Raw genomic sequence first — 18,455 nt, 5'->3', positions numbered from 1 at the left:
CTACGCCGCCAGGGACTCAAATCCTGCAGTGCCAGACGTGTCCCCCTGCTTAAGCCAGTAGCCTGGCCCAGGCCCGTCTGAAGTTTGCTAGAGAGCATTTGGATGATCCAGAAGAGGATTGGGAGAATGTCATATGGTCAGATGAAACCAAAATATAACTTTTTGGTAAAAACTCAACTCGTCGTGTTTGGAGTACAAAGAATGCTGAGTTGCATCCAAAGAACACCATACCTACTGTGAAGCATGGGGGTGGAAACATCATGCTTTGGGGCTGTTTTTCTGCAAAGGGACCAGGACGACTGATCCGTGTAAAGGAAAGAATGAATGGGGCCATGTATCGTGAGATTTTGAGTGAAAACCTGCTTCCATCAGCAAGGGCATTGAAGATGAAACGTGGCTGGGTCTTTCAGCATGACAATGATCCCAAACACACCGCCCGGGCAACGAAGGAGTGGCTTCGTAGGAAGCATTTCAAGGTCCTGGAGTGGCCTAGCCAGTCTCCAGATCTCAACCCCATAGAAAATCTTTGGAGGGAGTTGAAAGTCCGTGTTGCTCAGCGACAGCCCCAAAACATCACTGCTCTAGAGGAGATCTGCATAGAGGAATGGGCCAAAATACCAGCAACAGTGCGTGAAAACCTTGTGAAGACTTACAGAAAACGTTTGATCTGTGTCATTGCCAACAAAGGGTATATAACAAAGTATTGAGATAAACTTCTGTTATTGACCAAATACTTATTTTCCACCATAATTTGCAAATAAATTCATGAAAAATCCTACAATGTGATTTTCTAGGTTTTTTTTCTCATTTTGTCTGTCATAGTTGAAGTGTACCTATGATGAAAATTACAGGCCTCTCTCATCTTTTTAAGTGGGAGAACTTGCACAATTGGTGGCTGACTAAATACTTTTTTGCCCCACTGTATCTGCCTGCAGCATTTTGATCAGATGTTGGCTACATGTGAAAGACTGAATGAGTGCCACTGTGGCAGGCAGGTCATGGGGAAAGGAAAAATGCCTATTTCTCTCTAGTTTTGTGTGTCCTGACCCTCGTCCCCTCTCTCTTGTGTTTCCTGCTCCTCTGCTCTGGGCTTGGCGCTGTGCTCTGCTCTGCAGAGTAAAGGAGTTTGGGATCAGTCCCTCAGATATCCCCTTCTCCCAGGGCGGTGGAAGTCTCTCGGAGCTCTCGCCCACCTATGAGTACGATGACTTTGCTACTTCTCCCTGCAGGTCAAGCACCTTCCCATTGTGTGCACACACACAAATACCTTTTTGTTGTCAAAGCATACACTTACCTGCATGCTTTTCCTGTATGCATACATTAGTTGTAAAATACACACAACACACTTTCTTCTTTTGGTCTTTGTTCCATCGTTCTCACCCGTCTCTGTGGAGGACTTGTCCACACGTCTTATTCCTCATTTCCTTTCCTTTTTATTCAATCTCCATGAAACATTCTTTCATCCTTTTCTCCAGCCTTGGCATGTGCTCTGCGATCATCTTTTGGTGTGCTGAGTTTGTGTTAACTTGTGAAAGCTGTTGTTCTCCTCATATCCTCTCATGGACAATAACGTGTGTGTGTACATTTTATCACATAATTTCCTTGTGAGGTGGCATTTGGTTCCAAATCTTTGTTTATGGTGTCATGCAGCATAACCAGTCAGTCTAATATTTGACTGGTCATTTTATACTGTGCTAGTTAGAGGATAATTCCTTGGCTAAGTACCTGCAATTATTGCCAAAGGTGCAGTGAGACCAGCTTGTTCCATCTCCAACTGCTACAGCAATTCCTGTCACCACCCAGTCAGTCAGTGGGTCAGACACAAGTCAATAAGGTTAGGCTGTACTGGACCATATCAGCTCAGTCACACCTCATTAAACATACGCGAGATGCCAGAAGTATAGACAGTCCTGGCCGTATGTTTGTGCTATCATGCCAACTCATTGTCGCTCATTGTCATGCCAAACATGGCTAACATGCAAGGGCCCTGTTGAAACACACAGCTTCTACAGTTCTATAGCATCATAATTTAGAGCTGTGTTAGTGGGGAACAACTAATCTAGCACTCTGAATTTGATTAACTGATTATTCTTATTGCTTCATTTGGTTTTATCGACTGAAAAGATAAAACATTTTATTTTAAAGGGCTATATCACTGTAACCTAAAATGGATTGTCAAGCAAGTTGCAACCAAAAAGAGCACAGATGATTGACCCATTGGCTGCACATGGTGTCACTGGTGTTGTGATGGTGTCTGGGTGTCTATTCAATGGGCCAAAACATTCAGTCAAATGTATTGCATAGAACTGACGAGACGTAATACTCTGAGTCACAGTCATATCCAAGTAATGCATTTCTATCTGCAATATCCTGACTGTTTGTCCCTACTGAGTAAGGCCCATCATGTGGAGTGTATTTAACTGGGCTGAGCAGCACTGTCAGCTGACCGGAGGATATGTTGATTGACACACAGAGTGAAGGAGTTGACGGTGGATACTAACCAGGTGATCGAGGGGGTCCGGCCCAACATCCATGTGGTGGACCTGCTGGACAATGACTGGGACCACCTGGGCAGCTCACCCCAGAGAGACGACCTCAAACTCCTCTGTGAGCAGAACGTAAGCAACACTCTTATAATGCACTTTTATGCTCACTCAGCTTTTATCCTAGATGGTTTTCTCACCGTGTGCGCAAGTGTTTGTGTGCATGAGTTTGTGCATGAGCCCCAGCTCTTCCTTCCTTGAGGTAATTTATTCAAAAGAGGTGATGCTGGGTGTGTGTGTGTGTGTGTGTGTGTGTGTGTGTGTGTGTGTGTCTGACTGTTGTCTGTCTCTCCAGGAGGAGGAGGTGTCACCCCAGCTCTTTAACTTCCATGAGGCTGTGTCTCAGATGGTGGAGATGGAGGAACAGGTGCTGGAGGACCACAGAGCTGTCTTCCAGGTCAGACCACATTAACAGATGGCTCCTCTTAGATCCTTTCACATATGGTTAGGAGGTTCCACCTCTGTGTTGAATTCATCTGCAAGATTAATGTCCTGTGGAGTGACTATCCATGAAATTCTCTAAATCATCCACTTCTTCAAGCTAATGTGATACTGACTTGATGGGAGCAAAGTCATTGATTTGAATCATTTGTTTGTCAGTAGGAAGATGAAATGACCGTATTGGTGAGATGTTAACGTGTGTGTGTGTGTGTGTGTGTGTGTGTGTGTCTATTGTGAACAGGAGTCTATCCGGTGGCTGGAGGATGAGAAGGTTCTGCTGGAAATGACTGAGGAGGTGGACTATGACGTGGACTCCTACGCCACTCAGCTAGAGCAGATCCTGGATCAGAAGATTGATATCCTCACTGAGCTCAGAGGTAAGCAGCCTAGACATGTATTATTACAGTGACATGGTACCGTTTCAGTCAGATGGAAGAACATCTCTAAGGAATGAGGTTTGGTCCATTTACACTACATGGCCAAAAGTATGCTCACCTGGAAAATCTAATTCCAAAATCATAGGCATTAACATGGAGTTGGTCCCCCCTTTGCTGCTATAACAGCCACCACTCTTCTGGGAAGGCTTTCCACTAGATGTTGGAACATTGCTCCAGGGACTTGCTTCCATTCAGCCACGAGCATTAGTGAGGCTTGGCGACTATGCCTGGTTTGCAGTTGGCGGTCCAATTCATCCCGAAGGTGTTCGATGGGGTTGAGGTCAGGGCTCTGTGCAGGCCACTCAAGGTCTTCCACACTGATCTCAACAAACCATTTCTGTATGGACCTCGCTTTGTGCATGGGGGCATTGTCATGCTGAAACAGGAAAGGGCCTTCCCCAAACTGTTGCCACAAAGTTTGAAGCACAGAATCGTCTAGAATGTCATTATATGCTGTAGCATTAAGATTTCCCTTCAACTGAACTAAGGGGTCTAGTCCGAACCATGAAAAAGAAGCCCCAGACCATTATTCCTCCTCCACCAAACTTTACAGTTCGCACTATTCATTCGGGCAGGTAGTATTCTCCTGGAATCCGCCAAACCCAGATTTGTCCGTCGGACTGCTAGATGGTGAAGCGTGAGAGAACGCATTTCCACTTCTCCAGAGTCCAATGGTGGCGAGCTTTACACCACTCCAGCCGACGCTTGGCATTGAGCATGGTGATCTTAGGCTTGTGTGCGGGTTCTCGGCCATGGAAATCCATTTCATGAAGCTCCCGACGAAAAGGTATTGTGCTGCTGTTGCTTCCAGAGGCAGTTTGGAACTCGGTAGTGAGTGTTGCAACTAGGGTTGGAAACTTTCCGGGGAATTTCCGATGTGAAGTTAAGCCTGGGAATTTGGGGAATTTTGCTTAAATTCATCAAAAAAGTTATCTTATAACAGTGAACCTTTTTGTGGGATACACATAAGGCTATTCTAGGTCTTGTGGCATATTTTGGTTAAACTATCCCCAATTGAATGGAATTGCAACCCTCTGCATGCACAGTGCATTCTTCCATCACATGTGCAGTGCACTCTTCCATCACATGTACAGCTGATTCTCAAGATCTTGCACACTAATGAGATGCTATTGATCCCATACTACTACACTATCTGAGCCAAGGACTACATGCTTTCTGGTAAGTTTTGATTACAATACTGGGTGGGGTGAATATATTTTATGACATACCTGATTTTTTTGTAAATGGTAGCCTACAGCAAAGTGTGTTTTTAAATAATTTCTAACTTAATAATTTCTGCTAGTTAGTTTTTGCTACCATGTGGGTTTTAGCTTGCTTGAGCCTGCTAACTGAGGAGTGTTAATTCACCTGTTTCCATACATGTGTCATTTTAAAACATTTATCTTACAAAGGAGTTGTTTAATCTAACTGCTTAACTATTTATCTGTACATGGAATTGTATTTGGGGGTTTTTTACTCCTTTTTTTCTATTTTTTTACAGGAAAATGCCACGGGCACTATCTGATGTATGGAGACATTTCACTGCAGCTAATGTAGAAGGAAAAGCTGTGTACATTTGCAACAAAGATGCAGAATCATCTGGCCAAGTGCATAAAGTTCCCTCAGCGCTCACAACAAGCAACCTCTGACAAAAGTCCCTCTACTTCTATTCAAGGTGAAAATGATGAATCAGACACCTTATCGATAGCAACAGCTCATGGTCCTCCTGGAATCAGAAGTTGTTTTTGACTCAATGGAGGAACGTAGTCAGAGAAATGCTGATGAATGTCTTGCTCGAGCTGTGTGTGCTACTGGTTCACCTCTGATGCTCATATTGGAAGAGATTTCTGAACGTTCTTTGCCCAGCATACACCCCTCCAACCAGACATGCTTTATCTACTCATTTGCTGGATGCAGAGTTCAAGTGAAAGTCAAGCAAATCATAGAGAAAGCAGAGTGTATTCCAATCATCTCTGATGGGTGGTCGAATGTTCATGGGCAAGGAATAATTAACTACATCATCTCCGCCCCTCAACCAGTATTCTACAAGAGCACAGACACAAGGGACAACAGACACACCGGTCTCTACATTGCAGATGAGCTGAAGGCAGTCATCAATGACCTTGGACCACAGAAGGTATTTGCGCTGGTGACAGACAATGCTGCGAACATGAAGGCTGCTTGGTCTAAAGTGGGAGTCCTACCCTCACATCACACCCATTGGCTGAGCTGCTCATGCATTGAATCTGCTCCTCAAGGACATCATGGCACTGAAAACAATGGATACACTCTACAAGAGAGCCAAGGAAATGGTTAGGTATGTGAAGGGTCATCAAGTTATAGCAGCAATCAACCTCACCAAGCAAAGTGATAAGAATAAGAGCACCACATTGAAGCTGCCCAGCAACACATGTTGGGGTGGTGTTGTCATCATGTTTGACAGTCTCCTGTAGGGGAAGTGTCTCTCCAAGAAATGGCCGTATCACAGTCTGCCGATATGGACAGCCCCATCAAGAGGATCCTCCTGGATGATGTATTTTGGGAGAGAGTGGTAAGCAGCCTGAAACTCCTGAAACCTATAGCAGTAACCATTGTACTGATTGAGGGAGACAATGCCATCCTGTCTGATGTTCAGACTCTGCTTGCAGATGTAAGAGAATAAATCCATACTGTCCTGCCCACTTCACTGTTGCCCCAAGCAGAGGAAACTGCAGTTCTGAAATGCATCAAAAAGTGTGGAGACTTCTGCCTGAAGCCAATACACACTGGAGAGTACATGTTGGACCCCAAGTATGCTGGCAAGAGCATCCTGTCTGGTGCAGAGATCAACAAGGCCTATGGTGTCATCACTACTGTGTCTCGCCACCTTGGTCTGAATGAAGGCAAGGTTCTTGGCAGTCTGGTGAAGTACACTTCCAAGCAAGGGCTTTGGGATGGAGATGCAATATGGCAGTCGTTCCAACATATCTCATGTACTTATTTTTATAGAACCTTTATTTAACTAGGCAAGTCAGTTAAGAACAAATTCATATTTACATTGACGGCGTTCTGGGGAACAGTGGATTAACTGCCTTGTTCAGGGGCAGGACGACAGATTTTTACCTTGTCAGCTCGGAGATTCCATCCAGCAACCTTTCAGTTACTGGCCCAACGCTATAACCACTAAGCGACCTGGTGGAAGGGAATTTGTGGATCTGAGCGCAACTGATCCTTGTTTGGGAACACACACCAAAGCACACAACAGGCTGACCAATACAAGGGTTGAAAAATTGGTGGCCATCCAGGCAAATTTGAGTCTTTTTGAGTCTGAGCCATCCTCAACAAGGTTGGAAAGTGACAGTGAAGCTTCAGAGTCTGATGTTCAAGAGGTGGACTATGAGGACTTGTAGGGAGAATACATGGAAGCCTGAGAGGAAGACAACCAAAGCTTTAGTTTCTAGACTAATTTTACAGATGTATGTTGAAAATGTTTTTGGGAGATGCGATGGATCATTGGGGATCATTCAATATTCCCTTTTCTTTTGTTGTTCAGTGAAATCATCACATGTGAAGAGTCAACTCCATTAAAGTTCAATTTGTAACTAAATAGTTTTTTTAATTTATATTGAAAGGATTTAATCATTTGCCATTTATGTCTACTTATGATAAGGTAAAATGTTTGTTTCTGTCTCCATATGATATGGTAAATATATCCAATGCAAAAAAAAACATCTACATTTTAAATGGTATTAATATTAATTTGCATATATTCGTTAATTCCCACAGAAAGTTTCCACCTTTTGAATATTCCCCAAAATGTGCAACCCTAGTTGCAACCGAGGACAGACGATTTTTACACGCTATGCGCATCAGCGATCCTGTTCTGTGAGCTTGTGTGGTGTGCCACTTCGCAGCTGTTGCTCCTAGATGTTTCCACTTCACAATAACAGCACTTACAGTTGACCGGGGCAGCTCTATCAGGGCAGAAATTTGGCCTCCTATGATGGTGCCATGTTGAAAGTCACTGAGCTCTTCAGTACGGGCCATTCTTCTGCCAATGTTTGTCTATGGAAATTGCATGGCAGTGTACTCGATTTTATAGACCTGTCTGCAACGTGTGTGGCTGAAATAGCCAAATCCACTCATTTGAAGGGATGTCCACATACTCAAAATTAGCGATTTATTTTTACTCCTGGCGTATGCATGCCAGCATATTTGTATTATTCACCACCTCTTTCATTCTTTTGTTGATTTTGGTCTCTGCATGTATCACCATTGATATTCAGTAGTAGGTTTCACTTTTATTATACTAATACTAATATCTAATCCACTCTTTCTGCTCCTTTCTTTTCAGATAAAGTGAAGTCGTTCCGCTCGTCGCTCCAAGAAGAGGAACAAGCCAGTAAGCAGATCAATCCTAAGAGGCCACGTGCCCTGCTGTAGACCAGACCTGACCAGGGAGGGGATTGTGGTCTCCGTGTGGAGTGGGCAGTGGCGCATACAGGGTCATGACCACTATAAAAACGTGGCACAGCAGTCACAACCACCTGTGAAAATGCAAAGAAACCGACTCATCTGTTTTCTAATCAGGCCCACGGATGTCATCAGAAATAACAGGAGGGGAATGCAACCTTGGATCCCTTTTTATAGCTGATTTTACATTTTCACTCTTGTTTTGCCCTGTTCTATTTCATTTATTTACTTTTTTACTTGTTTGTACTTTAAATTGAACGGCTGTTGAATTGTCTTCATCAGAGACCTCCATGTTGGTTGTGCATTCTGGTAGGTCTGATTGACATGTATGCATGTGCAACTCTCTGTTGGCCTCCAACGCGTGTGGTTGGTTCCCCGCTCAGTTGGCACTGTACAGAAGACATTACTCTGTAGGGTCAGTCTTTCTTTCCCTCTTCCTCTTGAATTTCCTGAGTTGAGAGGAAGTCAAAACTAGTTGTGGTTCTTCTCATGTCTTACCAGTCCTTGTCTATAGTTTGATTCGGTGTTGTGCCATATCATGTTTTGTGGCAAACCCAGTTTATTTGTTCCCCCATTTATTTAATACTGTAAAGTTGTTTTTCACCCATTTAAATGTTTTTATTATTAAACAAAAGAAATGTATAGTAAATGCCACTGACCTACTGTTACGTATGTTTCTTTGTGTTTGCCACAGATGTAACACTGGCTGAAGTAATAAAGGGGATACCTAGTCAGTAGTACAACTGAGTGTCTTCAACTGAAATGTGTCTTCTGCATTTAACCCAACCCCCCTGAATCAGAGAGGTGTGGGGGGCAGCCTTAATCGACAATCACCTCTTCAGCTCCCGGGGAACACATTTTTACCTTGTCAGCTCGGGGATTCGATCCAGCAACCTTTCGGTTACTGGCCCAACGCTCTAAGAGTATCCTGTTTGATTTGACCTGCACCACTGAAATGTCATCCACACTTAGGCATTAACTCTTGATGTGTCATTAGAACCTCTCAATAGTCTCCTTAATAACTGACAGAAATGCACATGCAGTCAAAATACTTGACGAAGCATATAACCTGGATTTTACAGGGCTGAGTAACATGGTGTATGATGATAAATTGGGGCTAGATTCAATCCGGAACCCGTGGAAGGTCCGTTGCAGTACGATTGATATTTAAATAGAATTTCCGATTGCACCGACATGCAAGGTTAACTGTGAATATTGCATTTAAATGTCAATCGAGCTATGACATGGATTGAATATAGGCCTTGATTAATTTCCAGTCTTCATAGGTAGGAAAACCTCTAGTTTAACGATAGGATTTACAGGTGTTTGTGTAGTAAGCAGTGTGATGTCCTGTGTTTGTAAGACCCAGAGACAGTGAGGGTTGTCAGGAAGGGACTGTGGTGACTCTGGACCTGTCACTCAGCAGTAGAAGTGACACCAGCACCAATTAGAGGCAGACTTCATAGGGAGACGAGGACTGTACAGTCGTGGCCAAAAGTTGAAAATGACACAAATATTAATTTTCAAAGTCTGCTGCCTCAGCTTGTATGATGGCAATTTGCATATACTCCAGAATGTTATGAAGAGTGATCAGATGAGTTGCAATTAATGGCAAAGTCCCTTTTTGTCATGCAAATGAACTGAATCCCCCAAAAACATTTTCACTGCATTTCAGCCCTGCCGCAAAAGGACCAGCTGACATGTCAGTGATTCTCTTGTTAACATAGGTGTGAGTGTTAACGAGCACAAGGCTGGAGATCACTCTGTCATGCTGATTGAGTTCAAATAACAGACTGGAAGCTTCAAAAGGAGGGTGGTGCTTGGAATCATTGTTCTTTCCCTGTCAACCATGGTTACCTGCAAGGAATTGCTGTGCACAAAAAGGGCTTCACAGGCAAGGATATTGCTGCCAGTAAGATTGCACCTAAAACAACCATTTATCGGATCATCAAGAACTTCAAGGAGAGCGGTTCAATTGTTGTGAAGAAGGCTTCAGGCCGCCCAAGAAAGTCCAGCAAGCGCCAGGACCGTCTCCTAAAGTTGATTAAGTTGCGGGATCGGGGCACCACCAGTACAGAGCTTGCTCAAGAAGGGCAACAAAGAAGCCACTTCTCTCCAGGAAAAACATCAGGGACAGACTGATATTCTGCAAAAGGTACAGGGATTGGACTGCTGAGGACTGGGGTAAAGTCATTTTCTCTAATGAATCCCCTTTCCGATTGTTTGGGGCATCCGGAAAAAAGCTTGTCTGGAGAAGACAAGGTGAGCGCTACCATCAGTGCTGTGTCATGCCAACAGTAAAGCATCCTGAGACCATTCATGTGTGGGGTTGCTTCTCAGCCAAGGGAGTGGGCTCACTCACAATTTTGCCTAAGAACACAGCCATGAATAAAGAATGGTACCAACACATCCTCCGAGAGCAACTTCTCCCAACCATCCAGGAACAGTTTGGTGATGAACAATGCCTTTTCCAGAACGATGGAGCACCTTGCCATAAGGCAAAAGTGATAACTAAGTGGCTCAGGGAACAAAACATCGATATTTTGGGTCCATGGCCAGGAAACTCCCCAGACCTTAATCCCATTGAGAACTTGTGGTCAATCATCAAGAGGCGGGTGGACAAACAAAAACCCACAAATCCTGACAAACTCCAAGCATTGATTATGCAGGAATGGGCTGCCATCAGTCAGGATGTGGCCCAGAAGTTAATTGACAGCATGCCAGTACAGATTGCAGAGGTCTTGAAAAAGAAGGGTCAACACTGCAAATATTGACTCTTTGCATCAACTTCATGTAATTGTCAATAAAAGCCTTTGACACTTATGAAATCCTTGTAATTATACTTTAGTATTCCATAGTAACATCTGACAAAAATATCTAAAGACACTGAAGCAGCAAACTAAGCGGAAATTAATTTGTGTCATTCTCAACTTTTGGCCACAACTGTACAGTGCAGCAAAGCCTGTTTGAATACTCCCAAGTTCGGTCATTATATATATATATATATATATATATGGAGAGTTAAGGTCAGACTATCATGTTTTTTATGGTGGTAAAGCAGTCATGAATTGCATAACTTCATGAAAAAAATGAATTCATGAAACCAAGATTATCTCAGGGCTCCCTCACACAACAACCATGAGTCAGACATCTGACAAAGTATATTTTTCAACCTATCCATGACAACCAAGCACAAACTGTAGGGCTGACCATCTGTACTTTCTAGTGCATAGAACACACCTCAACAGGTACTTGTATCACCTGTTTTATGTATGAACATCAACTATACCTGTTACCGCTTATTAAATATGTACATTTCAGCAAAACAAACAATTTCACTGATCACCAGCTTTCATGTTCATATAAAAGGCATGATGAAGGTAGTCCAGGGACTGAGTCTGAGGTGTCTTGCTGCATTCCTGTGAGAGTAGATATCAATCACATGACTCTTAGATGTGATCTCAATCCATAAAAGCTTCCAGTTTCTGTTCTTTAAAGAACACTGGAGGTTTAACTGGATAGGTTTCCACCATATTGCGCTCCTGCACAAAGTCCTCAGCTATAGTCTAATCGTCTACTGTCCGGTTAGGAAAAATGGATCCCAGCAGAGTTGAATGCGTGGAGAAGTCTGGACAGAAGACAGATTATGAACGTTATGACATGAAAAATCTAAAATAAACCAAGTTAACATTAAAGGAAAGAAAACTGCAAACATAAGTAGAATAGTCCAGCTCCACTTACACCATGAAGTCATCTATGTCCATGCTCCTGGCTCGCTTCTCACTAAACTCCGCCTCCTGCAGAACACTCTCAATCTTCTTGGTGATGCTGAAGTCTGCTGGGATTTCCTGTTCCAGAAACAAACAAATGTAATGACTCATGTTAACTAGTAATAAATCACCCAACCACATCCAGAATGTGAAAATACAGACTGCAGAAGTAGAATATTGGTGTGTGTGTGCTTACCACGCTGTGTACTGAACAGTGAATCCTGTAGTTCTTCTCCAACAGCCGCTCAACTGCAGTGGACCTGGAAAGAACCATCTTCAGTCTATAGCTTGTCACATAACCATTTAAGGCTGACAGGATATGACCAATAATGATTTGAATATGCTTTGTTTTGGTACTCACTTGAAACCTGCGTTGAGGGTTTTGTTTTTCCTCACAAATGCAATTCTGACGAGACCATCCCATTCCTGTTGGAGGCAAGATTACATACCCGATTACAAGAACTACTGTGCAGCAGAACATTTTAACTCCTAGCTTTCCCATGTAGGTGACAGTGAACCATGTCTCTTATACAATCACCTTCACAGAACTAACACTTACCTGGAAGTTAACCGGAGGTGGTGGGTTCTTAGGCTCTATTCTGACAACACTCGACTCCACTTTAGGAGGAGGACGGAAGTTATTCTTCCCCACCTGAGCAAGAGACAAATGAAAATTAAGAATGAAGTAACGGTAGTAACATAGCTGAGAAACAACAGTCCGCATGCACAATGCCAGTTTCATGGCTGAGTCAATGGTTGTCCCAAAATGTAAATGGCATCCTATTCCCTATTATATAGTGCACTACTTTTGACCAGGCTATTTGGGACGCAAGCAAGAGATCCCACTGACCTTCATGAGGTGGTCTACTCGAGCCAGCAGCTGAGTGTTGATGGACAGCCTGCAGTACAGCTTGTCTCCAGGCTTGGCAACCAGACGCATGGCAAACTCTCTCTGGAACATCAGCACTGCACATCTGACAAGACATAAAATCAAACGGTTTTAGCCATTGTTTAAGTTGTTGCACTTTATGAGGATAGCTTGCGAGTAAGCATGTCATTGTACCGTGTACACTACACTGTATCCTGTGCATATGGCAAATACACTTTGATTTGGCCAAATCCCAACTTGAGGTCCATGCACATCACTCAAATGTCCCTAAATATCTCACATTGATAATAATGCATGATTTACACAACAGTCTGGTCTACCCATGCCTGTTTGAAGTTCACATTTGTCCCCCAAGTGTACTAATGGATGTGAAGAAAAAACATCAGACAGTATCAGGGGAGTTTTTCAGCTCTGGAACCAGCCAGCTTCTCTTGTCTCTTACCTAAAGAAAGGCCTGTGCAGAAGTAACTTGAAGACAAAAGGTGATGAAATCTGCAAAACAACAATGAAACAGATGTTTCTGTAGGTATGTATTATTGTCAGAATTATGTTACTGAACTGGGTAAGTGTTGGTTACTGAGGGTGATGAGTTTTACCTGGTAAGGTAAATTGGCAACACAGACATCAAAGAAAGGCAGCTCTGTTTTCAGGACATCCCCCACTAAGATCTGTAGTTTAGTTTGCATGGGCCTATTACAGACAATGAACACAGATGTCCTTATCACACTTTCAACTTATACTCCCCTTTTAAGGAATTGTAAATGTATCTCACTAGCTAAGTTATGGCAAGTACTCACGTGCACTGCACTCTCTTCTGGAGCTCAGCAACCAGCCTACCGTCCAACTCACAGGCCACTACCTTCAGACAAGGGGAAGATGAAAGTAACAATAAGTACCAGAAGCCTCAAATAAGCCTTTAGCTACAAACATTCACTGCCAGTAAGAACACATCTCTCACCTTTTTGGCTTTCTCAAGCAGTTTGACAGTCATGTTTCCTGTGCCAGGACCCACCTCCAACACCACATCTGTCGGCCTGAGAGCAGCCTGCCAACATGGATATCGGAAAATATGTCAGTGAGCCGTCCTATCAATATCCTGTAATATTGACCAAAGGCATTTCTGTGCATGCTTATTAAAATTGTAGAAGGGGTGGTTGTGATCCTTGACCTTTACCAATGGTAAACAAAGTGGTTACAACCAGTACATTACCTTTTCAATGATTCCATTGACTACCAGTGGGTTTTTCAAGATGTGTTGACCAAGGCCAGTGTTGAACATCACCCCTAGAATACATTTACATTAAAAAAATGTTTTGTTCAACTACGCAAGTCAGTTAAGAACAAATTCTTATTTTACAATAACGGCCTACCCTAGGCCAAACTCTCCCCTAACCCGGACGACGCCCTATGGGACTCCCGATCACGGCCAGTTGTGATACAGCCTGGGATCGAACCAGGGTCTGAGATGCAGTGCCTTAGACCGCAACGCCACTCGGGACCCCTTATCATGATTCTTTTAACATAATGAACTAGCTAACTTAGCTAATATCTACCTAGCGTGATTTAGTAGATATTAACGCACGGTTAACAAATAAATCACGCCAGATCAATGATATTGTATATATATAGCCATAACAGACTGGCTAGCTAACGTTTGCTAAAAACGTATTTGCCACTGACTAGCTCCGACTCGCACTAAGCTACTGCGAACGTTAGCTGCTAGATACTAGATGCTGCTAGATACTCGAAACAGCTGAAACAAACCTTGGTTTTTAACCTGTTGGTGTTGTCTGGTTCTCGTTTCTGTCCTTACTTTTGGCATTTTTCAATCGACTGAGACACTCCTAAAGAAAACGAATGAATCAAAAATTGTTCCAGTCGCAAAAAATATTTTCGACACGTGCAAATAACCGAAATATCCTGACTTATGACGTCTGCAGGAAATGTGCTGCCGTGGTTAGAAATGGTAGAAACCGTTGCCGATTGGTGCGTACCGCCATCTACTGGCAGAGCCATACACCTGTGGTTTCATCATGCATCACATTTCTTTCCCATCATTTCACTAGAACATTTACCAGATTTCAAAACTGGTGAACAGCAGTTGTATTCATAAAAACACATGGTCAATACAAATATGCTTTTTATTGTAAAAACAACTAATGGTTTATTACAAAAATATGTCCAACTCTGATGCAGTGTATTATGCACTTTACTAAGCGCTCTTAACATCAGTTAATGTTATATCTCTCTCTCTCTCTCTCCTCTCCGATAACTGAACATATTATACATATAAACAATGTCACAGAAATGTTTCCCTTCCATGCAGAATGCTCATTCCTCAGAGATGGGAATGTCCTCCAGCGTCATGGCGATGTCTCTCAATTTGGGGTCGTCTCTCCAGTTCACTTTACTGGCAATGATGATCCCCTGGACAGAAAAAAAACATAGCATCATGAGTTCTGACATTAACAGAACAGGTAAAATGCTACCATCCTCTTGGTGTAACCGATGTGAAATGGCTAGTTAGTTTGCGGTGGTGCGCGCTAATAGCGTTTCAATCGGTGACGTCACTCGCTCTGAGACTTGAAGTAGGGTTGCCCCTTGCGTTGCAAGGACCGTGGCTCTTGTGGCACGATGGGTAACGATGCTTCGGTGGGTGTCAGTTGTTGATGCGTGCAAGGGTCCTTGGTTCGAGCCCAGGTTGGGGCGAAGAGAGGGACGGAACCTACACTGTTACATTGGCACTAAGGCTCTGTCCCAATTAAATCTCCTTCTTCCCCAAGTGTGCACTTGTTCACTTCCCTTTACTGATTTGGAAGGAAATGACTGGTACAAGAAAGATCATGGACATTCCCACGAGTCCAAAGCTTTCAGATTTGTGAGAAGAAGTAATCAAGTGCACACTTCAGAAGAAAGGAGATATTATTGGGACACATCCTAGGAATAAAGAGCTGTATTCTTAAAGATATAACGAGCGCAATTTACCCGCAGGACATTCTGTGTGATGGTGGCCATCTTCTGGTACTTCTCCAGGTGAGACTGGCCTTTCTGCAGGACGTTTCTGTACTTCTCTGCCTCTGGGTGCTCCCTCTTCCTCTTCAGTTCATCCATCTCCTTCATCTTCTCATGAGTGAGACGCTTTAGATCTGCAGAAAAATAAAACATATGTCAAAGAATAAAATATGCTTGAGGGATTTTATTTTATTCATGTCACCTCTTCTCCTGAAATACAAGGCAAAGTACGAAAACATTCACTACAAAAGTAATTTTTAATCTTCATTCAAATTTAGTGAATTGTTACACCCTCATAAGAGTAGGTTCAAACAACACATTTGAACTTTCCTATACATCCTTGCAAAAGCAGTAATAGTGTGGGTGATGTAATACCTAGCCTCTGCTTTTTAAGGTCTGTGATTTGGTCCTGCAGCTCACATGATTCCTTTTGACAAAGCAAACAAGAGGTCAGAAAGGGCATTCCATAAATCTGCAACAATTGGTGACACCGCAGCAGAGCCAAGCCAATGACTGCACCGTTTTTCTGATGAAAACAATAAACATTCTGTTGTCATTTATAAAACGGTTGAATAACAATCACACCATCAGATTGTTGAAAACAGATGCACCCACCTGCTGAAGTGTCTTTATCTTTAAACAAAGGTCTAGGCTACAACTGGTCAGTCCCCTCATTGCTCTGGAATAAAAATATACAGGCCCCACACTACATCAAGTAGTGCTAAAAATATATAGTTACATGTTTTTAAATTGGTAACATTAGTTATGTACAGTATAGGCAGGTAAAGTGTAATAACAATGTCGGTAGGTAAACAACTGATAACTATTTGTGGTTTGTGTAATTTACATTTTTACAAACAATGCAAACAAATTCAACTCAATCCCAAAGTATATCAAAGGTAGTGTTAATATTTTTTTTCCTCAAAGGCCAGTTTAGGAGGAACTGCTATCAATAAGACAGGGTCTATTTCCTGGCACCCTATTTCCTATATAGTAAATTGGGCTCTGGTAAAGAGTAGTGGACTATATAGGGAATTGGGTGCCATTTGGGATGCAAACAGGCTGTTAAAATCTGCTCCTGTTGGACTTACACAGCCCCTGGATCACTCTGTTTCAGCTTCTCAGAGATGGCATGCCACACCTGCATCCTGACAAATACAACACAATGTATAATCAGTAAAAAAAAACATTTTTTTTTTTTTAAAGAAGTCCAAATGGAACTGATGCTCCAAACTTCTACTTAAAGGGTTTGCAAGCAACAAATTACTATTATCATAACTAATGCACTAGTAATTAATGGATTGAAAGACCATTATTTTACATATCAATACAGAAATGTGATAGTTACCTGTGTAAGGCCAATGTCTTGTTAAAATTAATGATTTTTGCTTCCTCCAAAGTATTAGCATAATCCAGCCTGTGGATTATCCAGAGACAAAGAAATACACATTTTCAAAATACGAGTTGAGAAAATATTCCTTTTGGTTATGGATAGGCCTACATGAGATGATATTGCAAACTAAAGACACTCACAAGTCTTTCTCAGCATCAGATGCACTGCAAGATCTTTTGCCTTTTCCTGTTAAAGAACATTTGAAATTGCTAAATAATAACAGTCTTATTGTCACATAGTATATCAGCATACCCAATTCAGTAATAAAGGTAATGTAATTTACCTGCTTGGAGCTTCACTGCCATCTCAAAACATTGATTTGACATCTGTTCTTTCATCCTGAGGGGAGAAACACTCATGAATGTAGAAATGAATACCAAGTCTTATTAAGAAGTATCAGCTCTAGTCATAGGTAACTGCCAAAATAAAGGAAACACCAACATAAAGTCTCTTATTAGGGCGTTGGGCCTCCACGAGTAAGAACAGCTTCAACGCACCTTGCCAGAAGATACCAACCATTCCGAGCTGCATTGAGATCGGAAAGCAGTCATGGTTACATTAAGAAACCGGCACGAGATATTGGTCGGGAAAGCGTACCTCAATGCAGGGATGGGATGCGCCACTGTGCTCAAAATTGTACCTTTATCCACACCGCGCAATCGAGAAGATCGAAAATACTGCTAATTTTCCAGGAAAACTGCCCTATTCGTCCTCATGCTGGAGTACAGTGGCATATCCCATCCCTGCATTGAGGCACGTTTCCAGACGAACCCCACCTGGATGGAAGTACCCGATTCAGTATACTTTGCATCACTCATTTACTCAAGTGTTTCCATTATTTTGGCAGTTACCTGTATTACATACTCTATGATAGATGGGTTTGCTGTTAAATAGTAATTCTGAATGATACATATTCATCTGAAAGTATTGCAGAATGATTGTATGATCTATAGATGAGAATTGTGGAAAAACCTTAGTATCTCTGCAGGTGAGCTGTCCTTCTGTCCATTGTCAACCGTAGGAGCCTGAAAACCATTTAATGCCACGGTCTCAAGACTTGAGGCAGGGGTCTCCAGTCTATCCAAGGGCTCCATGTTCAATTATTGCCTGGAAAATGAAATAGTGTCAGTCAGTGGATTCACCACCAACGTCAACAGAACCATAGAGAAGAACAATCAACTCAAGGAAAGGACATTTAGCTATGATTTTCTGTAATTTTTTAACTCTGCAATCACCTTTCCATCTAAGTCAGTGAAACCAGAAATGATCAGGGAAAGACTTTGATAAAGGCAAGCAGACAACCCCAGCTAACGTTAGCTAGCCAGCTAAATGACAGGAATGTCGGATAAGAACTTGAAAGCAACTAATTAATCAACACTAACTGAAATATAATATATTATACAGACATTTAAATAATACGTACCCTTTTCTTAGTTTTCAATACACAAACAATGTATGGATTCCTTTTAGCAGTTAACTAGCAAACCAATACAACATGTCTACTCAACTGAAGTGAGA

At 42.4% G+C, this 18,455-nt stretch overlaps 3 protein-coding genes across 10 annotated transcripts in view; 1 reads left to right on the top strand and 2 right to left on the bottom strand.

The window, feature by feature from the left end:
* The window catches only part of LOC106580407 (kinesin-like protein KIF2A), a 37,197-nt gene extending 28,581 nt beyond the window's left edge, over nucleotides 1-8,616 (top strand). For 4 of the 8 annotated variants that reach the window (XM_082966340.1, XM_082966343.1, XM_082966339.1 and 1 more), the window contains 5 exons: nucleotides 1,116-1,229; nucleotides 2,474-2,618; nucleotides 2,839-2,940; nucleotides 3,226-3,361; nucleotides 7,755-8,616. In XM_082966340.1, the coding sequence (XP_082822466.1) occupies nucleotides 1,116-1,229; nucleotides 2,474-2,618; nucleotides 2,839-2,940; nucleotides 3,226-3,361; nucleotides 7,755-7,843 (586 nt within the window). In that variant the 3' untranslated portion in view covers nucleotides 7,844-8,616. Of the gene's footprint in view, nucleotides 1-1,115; nucleotides 1,230-2,473; nucleotides 2,619-2,838; nucleotides 2,941-3,225; nucleotides 3,362-4,922; nucleotides 7,008-7,754 lie in introns of those variants that run through there. The other 4 variants (XR_014381829.1, XM_082966341.1, XM_082966342.1 and 1 more) reach the window with 4 other exon arrangements.
* Nucleotides 8,617-10,901: 2,285 nt separating this feature from the next.
* dimt1l (DIM1 dimethyladenosine transferase 1-like (S. cerevisiae)) lies at nucleotides 10,902-14,461 on the bottom strand. Its single transcript, NM_001141559.1, is given in 12 exon segments — nucleotides 10,902-11,501; nucleotides 11,615-11,721; nucleotides 11,840-11,903; nucleotides 12,005-12,069; nucleotides 12,203-12,295; nucleotides 12,494-12,617; nucleotides 12,975-13,024; nucleotides 13,129-13,222; nucleotides 13,330-13,391; nucleotides 13,491-13,577; nucleotides 13,743-13,816; nucleotides 14,297-14,461. Coding segments are annotated over 12 exon segments (921 nt in total). The 5' UTR covers nucleotides 14,355-14,461; the 3' UTR covers nucleotides 10,902-11,458.
* Nucleotides 14,462-14,660: 199 nt separating this feature from the next.
* cenph (centromere protein H) lies at nucleotides 14,661-18,446 on the bottom strand. Its single transcript, NM_001146471.1, is given in 10 exon segments — nucleotides 14,661-14,959; nucleotides 15,518-15,678; nucleotides 15,920-15,971; nucleotides 16,160-16,223; nucleotides 16,636-16,692; nucleotides 16,893-16,961; nucleotides 17,078-17,123; nucleotides 17,221-17,276; nucleotides 17,910-18,044; nucleotides 18,361-18,446. Coding segments are annotated over 9 exon segments (723 nt in total). The 5' UTR covers nucleotides 18,032-18,044; nucleotides 18,361-18,446; the 3' UTR covers nucleotides 14,661-14,863.
* Between the last annotated feature and the right edge of the window lie 9 nt (nucleotides 18,447-18,455).

This window comes from Salmo salar, chromosome 20 (assembly GCF_965601325.2).
Source record: "Salmo salar chromosome 20, fSalSal1, whole genome shotgun sequence".
Lineage (NCBI taxonomy): Eukaryota > Metazoa > Chordata > Actinopteri > Salmoniformes > Salmonidae > Salmo > Salmo salar.
The sequence above is the reverse complement of the archived record's forward strand: the minus strand, read 5'-3'. Positions and strand labels throughout refer to the sequence as shown.